An 8,722-nucleotide genomic window follows, 5' to 3' on the forward strand; every position below is an offset into this window, starting at 1 on the left:
CATTCCGACTGCTTAACAAAAGCAAATAGCCTAATGTGTATAAAGTCAGTAGCATCTAAAAAATATAAAACAAGAACTTACGCGATAAATTGAGCGCCTAAGAACCAAGCACAGATTTTTCCGACGCTGCTCCGCTTTAGGCCAGTCAAAGAATATTATCACATAGCTCTCCTAAAAAACTGCAATATCTATACCTACCACTGAGGGCAGCAGATGCGGCATGAAGCCGACGTTATGGAGTGCGTGTTTGCCAAAGCGGCGTCGGCAGTTGAGTGAAATGAGTTCGGAGTCGATATCGGCTTGCGCGCGGAAGCTGACAAGGAAATACGCGACCGAAATCTTTGAGCCAGCAAAGTCCCCATCGAGAAGAGATAGCGCAGAACGACCAGACACAAGTGGAATGCACGGCAGAAAACAGCGAGAAACTACTATGGTCTTGTAGCAGTTACATATTGCATGCTGTAGCTGTCCTGTCTTTTATTTATTTATTTATTTATTTATTTATTTATTTATTTATTTATTTATTTATTTATTTATTTACTTATTTACTTAGTTAGTTAGTTAGTTAGCTAGTTAGTTAGTTAGTTAGTTAGTTAGTTAGTTAGTTGGTTGGTTGGTTGGTTGGTTGGTTGGTTGGTTGGTTGGTTGGTTCGTTGGTAGGTTGGTTGGTTAGTTCTCCATTTATTTACTGATGTAGTGGCCTGCCATGCCCCCAAGAGACGTATTACAAGTAGGATAGGCTTTTAAAATACAACATAATGTCTTCTTTTTAGTTTTCTCAGAAGCCTCCAATGCGTTGGTGGGTAGGCTGTTCCAACCCCTTGCTATTTAGAAGAAGTTTATAGCAAACTAAAACATTCTACGTACCAAAACCAAAATCTCATTGTCAGGCATGCCATAGGGGATGCCCTGGGACAATTTTGACCTCCTGGGGTTCAATTACAACGTTGCGCTGCGCGGGGACTGATGTCACGGGTTCGAGCACGGCCACGGTGGTTGTATACCGTGGGGGTGCGGTGCATTCCCCCAAACAACCACCCCGGTATACGACCACCGTGGCCGGGGTCGAACCCGCAACCTCAATCCCCGCAGCACAACGCCATAGATGATCCGCTACGGCGATGGTTTCTAAAAAAAGAGAGAATTCAAGTTAGTGGAGGTGTGTGCTGGTGGTTGATAGACGGTTAATTGCTGCATGGTGCATTGAGAAGGCTGATTACCAGACTTGGTATTAGTAATGGCGCGAGACTTGTCATCAACGGTGGTGGTGTGAATGCAAGCAGGAAGGCGCTGTAGTTTGAAGGACAAGCACTGCCGGTGAAAACCTGATTACGTGCAGCTGTACTTGGCGTCACTGTGTGTAGAGAATAATTAGCCGCGCGGCGAACTAGATTAGCACTGGATTTAATAGAAGACACACACATCAGATAATATAGTCATATATGTGATATCTTCATGACTCGTGTTGGCATAAGGCAAATGCAGTTTATTTCAATAGAAATTACAAGAACATTCTTGGAGAATGTTCCCCGCCGGCATCGAAGTGAGCTTTACCATGAAGGCCAAGTGCAATAAGTGCCTTTCACACCCCGCGCGTTGTATGCCTTGGGTGCGAAGGAAAGCATGCGCGGCTGATCCGAGAAGAAAGATCGCTTAATCCGCGCCCACTGTTGGAGCTCATGTCATAAAGCGCGTGCAAAACGTGCCGGGGGGGGGGGGATGAATACGCGTCTCATCGTCTAGCCCGACCGTGGCTGCGCATGGCTATACACGTGGCTGAGTGCAGACGCCTCCCGAGCCGTTTTTTGTGGGTAATCTCCAGCGTGTGCAAGCGTTGGGCGAGCTTAAGTTGATGGCGGCTGCATATGCTCTGTCTTCCCGCGTGCACTGCTGAATGGTCGCGCATTCTGAACTTTCGATGCCGCGTTGAAGCGAGAAGGCAGCCGAAGCTTTTGCGAACCTACGTTTGCACAATTTTTCACAGTCAGCATTGTGGCTGTGAGTGTTCGTGCGATCATCCAGTGCGATCTCTTCATGATTGACTGCGCGCGCATGACACCATGCTTGCTAATTTAATCAGTAAGCGAATGGCGACTGCAATATATACGGCAGTCAGTACTCAGAGCCTTACTTCATATATATTTGCCGAGTACTTTTGCTACCGCTATGAATTATTTGCCTTTTCAGCGCAACCCCGGCCTTTATTTTGTGTACGCGTAACTCTTGCCCTGAGTAATGGTTCCCTAGAGTTACGACTAAATTTCATGATGCTTCGTTTTTAAGAAAGGCCACGACCACTTTTAGGCTGCAAACCGCCTAGAAATGGGGCCGGTTTAGATGACATCGTAAGAAATCCGTATCTGCATGCTATGTGCCAGTAGAAGTGACTACAGCCATCTTTTCTGACGTCGCATATACCAAGCTGAATTTCCAGTGAAGCGCTTTCTTTGGAGCATTCGCAGTAAGGATCTTAGTTTCATGCCAATAAATCTAAATTTTGAGAACATTGCCTGCTTTTGACTTTTTTGGTTGCAAACTTAGCCACATATAACGCTTTCAAGCACTTGATTAAGCAACTTTAAGCAAAAGCGGTATTCATTCACACATATTTAACTTCACTTCCACATTTACTTGAGGTTAGTGTCATTTGTGCCTGATTTGATCTCGTGGCAGGTACAGTTCTCCCAGCATGACGGGCTATACTCAGTGCCGTTCATAAAACGCCTATAACGCTTCGGAGTGCTTACATACGTAATTTAGTGCAAATGCCGCAATTGACCCAATAGATCGAACTTAAACTTGAGATTACTTCTCACTCACCCCTTATTTTAACCAAATATAAACAAGTTGCCTAGTTTAATTCCACCGTTCGTGCTATTGAAAACTGAAACAAACATGGTATAACGCATGAAGCTTGACAGAACACAAGGGTTCAGTATAAATTTGGAAAGCATTTTAATTAAGGTAATGACTTAAATCGTGGCCACTTGTTATCGTTAACATTCAGTTTCCTGTCATTACATTTAACATGCACCCCATTTTCACAAATAGTAAATTTGCTCTGATGACGTTCAATCGCGATGTCAGAAATGCAGCTGATAACGTTCTTATAACGCCTTCAGGCACTTGCGTTAGGAATTATTTGTGGAGTCTGTATTTACCAGATGCTTCTGAAACGTTGCTCATACGTACACAACGCAGAGGACGCAGCCTTCTTGGCGCACAATGACGCACGAATAACTTTTTTTTTCTGGGCACTGGGCAACCATCTTGCACTGTTCTTCAAATACATGTGCTAGGCTCTGAATCATTGCACAAGTAATTTAATATAAAGGCTGTAATTAGCCTCCTCGCTTCAGAGTTTCGTAACGCGTTACCTGCAACAAGCCCTGATTCTCTGCGCCTAATATTTGTTTACTAACAAATAATCCTCACAGGGTATAATGAAGTGTCATAATTAAACGATAGAACAGTACAATTGAACTCGTTGTCATCATGTTAATCCCCCCTCATATTCCGGTCCCTCATATGATCTTCCTGAATAAAACTTCTGGGAAACACACAAACAGTTACGCCAAAAAGACATGCTACAACCACTCTTCTTGTTCTTACAGCACAAGCATTCACCTTACAGCAAGCCCCAGGCTACTCACATATAAAAGCTGCCGCAGGCATCTTGTCTTCATTGTTCGTAGTGCAACAAGTCAGGATAAAGACTTCGCAATCAGGAGTGCGGCAGAATGGATGCACCAGGCTCAGCCAATGAACGGAATGAATCAGAACAAACATGTCAGGCCCCTTCAATTGTCATTCAAGTTAGACGTTTGTGTTTCTTTTTCGGAAATAATAAGTACGCGTGGACGTATTACAAAACATACATTAAAGCTACGTGTAGCATAATACGTGCATATTAATGCTAGGGTAATGTAACCATTCTGTTTCACTTCGCGTTCAATTCCATTTCCCGCATTATCTGTGAACCGAGTGACGACAAGTCAACGTAATCGCCGCTATAGACCGGTCGTAAAAAATGGACGCTAATTGAGAAATATAATCGGTTAAAGGTTAAAACAGGGTTACCAGAAGACGCTCTGTAAGGAACGGAATACCCTAAAGTAAGTGATGTCTATATTAAGTTGAAGAAAAAAATATCGCTTTCTGCAGAATATGTGGTTGCGCCTCTCACCTCTGGCAAGCTCTTTTTTCTGCACTTTCATTTAGCTCTTCCTTATTTCTACACCTCAATTAAACATAATTATTTTCCCTTATGGTCCTCTGGCATAATTGTTTTCTCTCTATGGTTGAAAACAATTTCTTTTTGACAATAAACGTACGCTTGTGTGGGGTTCGTTGATAGCTAAAAAATTTGTATCAAGAAATCCCCATGACTCCTAAATCATGGGCTATTGCCTATAATGACACTATGTGAATGGTTCCAAAAGCCCTGAATGTTTCCTATGTGTTTTCTTTTTCCAGGAACAAACTATGCAACCAGATGTGCTAAGTGATCTTAAACTGTACCCTAGACCCGTGCGGTAACATTCAAATACTATTCCGGAAAATTATGTTGTATCAAAGAGACTTCTGTTGCGCTTTATGACATCTTGCGTCATGCAGTCCCCATAACGAGCGGCATCAGGCCGTCTTGAACGACGCTACCGCAATGCAGGCCGTGGCTCCGTAAACAACACCCTAATACGAGCTAGAGCACGGCATCCTGTGATGGCTTATTTCCGCCCGGATGCTGAAATGATAAGTCGCACTCGTGTGCCATCATGGCTCCAGCGCAGCGTATCAGCAGCAGCAGCGTGGGTATCCCAGTGGGTCGAGGTATGATTCACTGGACGGCAGGCATTTTTTTGTTTTTCTTTATTTGAAACGGCTTTTCCTATATATACAATATCCAGGGTGTACCCTATGCTAGCAGCACAAGACTTGATCTGTCGTGAGGTGTAGGCTTGCCCCTAGAGCAGGTTAACAGGAAGGCATCTATTGCTATTGGGCTTATCAACACGTCGCTTAAAGGACACAGACATGCCACTTCTGCTAGCCCCAAATGTATTGCTAAAGCAGAAATTCCGTGAAAGATAAGTGGATTTAGCTAGTCAGAACATATCATATGACCATGGCAGACAGCTAACAAATGAAAATTATAAGAAATTCAAATAAATTCCTGCGTTATTTGTCATTTCTATGCGACTAATTCGCAGAGATGTTTCGAAAACCCCCAAAAATGTTCTAGTGTACAAGTCTAGGTGGAATTTTTTATGTAATTTTTATTTATTCATTCACTTATTTATTGAATAATTTATTTTATTTATTTATTTACTTTATTTATTTCCTCTTATACATATATTTATGTGAGCATCTATAATATATACAAAAGTTTTCCAAATGCTGAAAGATTTAGGTACTGCGAAGGTGACGACGGAGGTAGGCAGAATATTCGAGTCGACGCTGTCATTTGGGACAAGATATTCGTAATAACGTTTGTTATGAAAATTTGTCGCACCAACGTTGAGTTAATCGCCGACGCGCATTCATAATTAATAAGAGACGGAGAAAAAGGCTGTTTTAAGTTTTTATTAAAAAAGTTGTGAAATACACATAGCAAGGCTAGGCAGCATGAGGCACGAAGGTGAAAATTGTGTAATGTTTCTTTTTTTGGCTATACACTGCATTGCTACCGATAATTGGCAAGAATAAAGCGTGCGAAACCATTGTGAAGCATTCTAAGGCAGTGATTTATAATTAAGTTTGTTGATACCAGTACACCCTGTAGTACTAGTATGTAGAGGTGAAGTTTCTCAGAATTACCAAAAGTAGCGCTTGAATATCAGCACGCTGCACATAATGCAAGAACGCGACCAATTCAATATTGCAATCAACACGTTGCTCAGTATTTTTTAACAAAGCTTGCTATGTATACCTTCCTGGCTTGGCTTGGCTACTCACCTGATGGCTCGGTCACTACCCTGCCAAATAAATTTGAGGTATATATAGACAAATGTTACATGAAGGTATCCGCGAAGTAGCACATATAACCAGTTCTATTTAACGGAGTATTTCATTTTATTTTATTTGTTGTACCCACTAATTATTTATCACTGCGTTGTGGGTCAGTCCGCCATAATGAACTGGTCGCTCTACATTTGATTGCAACATAAAACGTGTATGGCGGAAACGTATGCCCAGCTCAGTTACACGTAAGAGGAAAACACAATCCTACACAAAACATGCGCATTGAAATAATGACGGCTCACGAGCATCTCCAAAGCGCACCGATCTGTGAATACAATTTATACAGTTAACGCTTCGTCGATTCATTTTAGTTCCTTTGATTTACACACACTATTTCCCACTGGGTTCTTGGCCGCTCCTCCACAGTGGGAACGTCTCACTACGTACAATTTTTACAGAAACCACGGAGATATATTGAAGGCTACCAAATATCTCTAAAGCGTATCCATCTGTTAATTGAATAATTTGCAATATTTCATGAGTTTGTTTACAGTTTTATTTTATTTAAACATTCAGCATGTGCCACTGGGGGTGTGCCCCTTGTTGAACAATTATTCAGAGCAGGCATATATCGCACTATTACACAATAGATACAGCGTCAATAAATGTTGCTTAATACGTGTCGTACATTTCTGTGCAATACACTTCTGATCGCTATTAGATGTAGATGTAGAGCCTTGAAGTTACTGGTCGCTATTCTTTTCACGACACGAGACATACATCGTCTTCATCCTTTTGAAATCGCTGCGTATGCGCCTCGCACAGCGCGTCCACGTGATTTGGTGCTTGCATTTCCGCTAAGCTTGTGAACGATTCCGTGCACCAGAATAAAATTTGCATGAGAATAAGCGTTCGACCTTTAGGGTGGACAAACAGAAGCATTCCACAAGAGTACACGTTTCATAGCACGAAGGTAAACAACATTGTACGCACCACCGTTCGTTCGTAAAGCATACTTATTCCCCTGATTCACACTACATGGATTGCAACGTTCGCGCTGGAGCTGCATCTTTTTTATAGTGACTCAGAATACAAGAACACCATTTCGGACGTATAAGAAAGGGCCCCAAGACCGTTTATTTATCTCTATCCTTCTCCACGTTAACATCGTAGCTGATATTTCTACTTTCCCTATCCGTGATCAGCTGTCAGCAAGACTCCCTTTACTATTGCTCCATGGCACACCAACGTGAAACCCGGAGAACGAGGCAAATAAACTAGGCTCACGTGCTGCGCCTGGGCGACTGTATTGCAAAGAAATCATAAGGATTGGTGGCACTTTGATGGTACTGCCCCGATTATCAGCAATGGGCGCAACCCACAATAAAATATTGGAGGGAACTAAAATGGCGCAATGGCAGCAGGATTCGTCCACCAAGGAATCACACTTTATTGCGCAGTTTTCAGCATTTGACCAATCCACTGAGTAAGACCCATGGCATGAAACATCAAACCCAAAGTACGTTGTCAAGTTATAACTCCTCGATTACAGGGGTTCTGATTACTTGCGTCGCTGGTGGGCTCGTCAAAAAGTCCACACCGCATCGTGCGCTGGCCCTGATGAGGATGCAATACGAAGTGTCTTCGTTGCTCTCAAAGTCTACCCATGTATCATGAGTGCTACGCTCCAGGCAGCTACTTAAGCCTTGCATTTGGTCACATATTGCAAAGCGCTCGCACACTTGCACCTTGTACACGTCAATAATGCCTTGTACACTCGTCGGCGCCTCCCACTGAAGTGTCGTCTGATATGGCACTTGTGGGTGTTTGTCACGTACAGTGATGTTCTTGGGTTCGCTTGGACCTGATCGACCAGGGTGTATGAAATGACAGTTGATTACACATACCATCGAGTGTCCAACCCTTGCACTTTTGCAGCCTTTTTCAACATCGCCCAACAAATTCTGATTTCTGGAAAGAACACTTCCTCCTCTACCATGCATGAAATAGCGTTATAAAATATTATTCTTACCGTTTTCTTATAATCTGAGATTAATGTGAGAGTATACAGGGTGTCCCAGGTGTCACGCAGCACGATTTTAAAAAAGAGGAACAGTGTTACGCTAAGCAAACCTAGTGCCTATTGTTTCAGTGTAGTGGAGTAGGCGCCAGTAATTTTTTCGTTGCTGAGATTTCATTAGCTAATTGAAATAATTATCTAACTCGAGAAGTATTGCCCTAATTATCAAAGTGTCAATGAGAAAAATTGTAGTGACATGAAAACCTACCGATACAGCTTTGTGTTCCTCTGTACGTGCTACATAAAAGTGTTTTTCCGAGCGCGAAAGAAGCCCGCGAATACACGCAAAGTACCTCGAGCGACCAGTCGCGCGACAATTCTGCGTGTATTCGCGGGCTCCTTTCACGCTCGTAAAAACACATTTATGTGGCACGTATTGAACAACAGAAAGCTGTATCGGGAGCTTTTCATGTCGCTCTACAATTTTCTCATTGACACTTTCATAATTAGGCCAGTACTTCTCGAGTTAGATAATTCATTACAATTAGCTAACTAAATCTCAGCAACGAAAAAATTACTGGTGACTACTCCACTGCACTGGAAACAATACGCACTTGGTTTGCTTCGCGTAACACCGTTCCTCTTTTTTACATCGTGCTGCGTGATAGCTGGGACAGCCTGTATATTGGCGAAGAGCAGAGGATGCGTGAAAACGAGTTGTATATTTTTGACAAACTGAAT

At 42.6% G+C, this 8,722-nt stretch overlaps 1 protein-coding gene across 4 annotated transcripts in view; it reads right to left on the bottom strand.

The window, feature by feature from the left end:
* The window catches only part of LOC119463457 (tenascin-R-like), an 88,712-nt gene extending 88,463 nt beyond the window's left edge, over positions 1-249 (bottom strand). For 3 of the 4 annotated variants that reach the window (XM_049656655.1, XM_049656656.1, XM_049656654.1), the window contains exon 1: positions 199-244. In XM_049656655.1, the coding sequence (XP_049512612.1) occupies positions 199-222 (24 nt within the window). In that variant the 5' untranslated portion in view covers positions 223-244. Of the gene's footprint in view, positions 1-81 lie in introns of all 4 variants that reach the window. The other variant, XM_037724299.2, reaches the window with a different exon arrangement.
* Positions 250-8,722: the final 8,473 nt, after the last annotated feature.

This window comes from Dermacentor silvarum, chromosome 9, assembly GCF_013339745.2.
Source record: "Dermacentor silvarum isolate Dsil-2018 chromosome 9, BIME_Dsil_1.4, whole genome shotgun sequence".
NCBI classification, from domain to species: Eukaryota; Metazoa; Arthropoda; class Arachnida; order Ixodida; family Ixodidae; genus Dermacentor; species Dermacentor silvarum.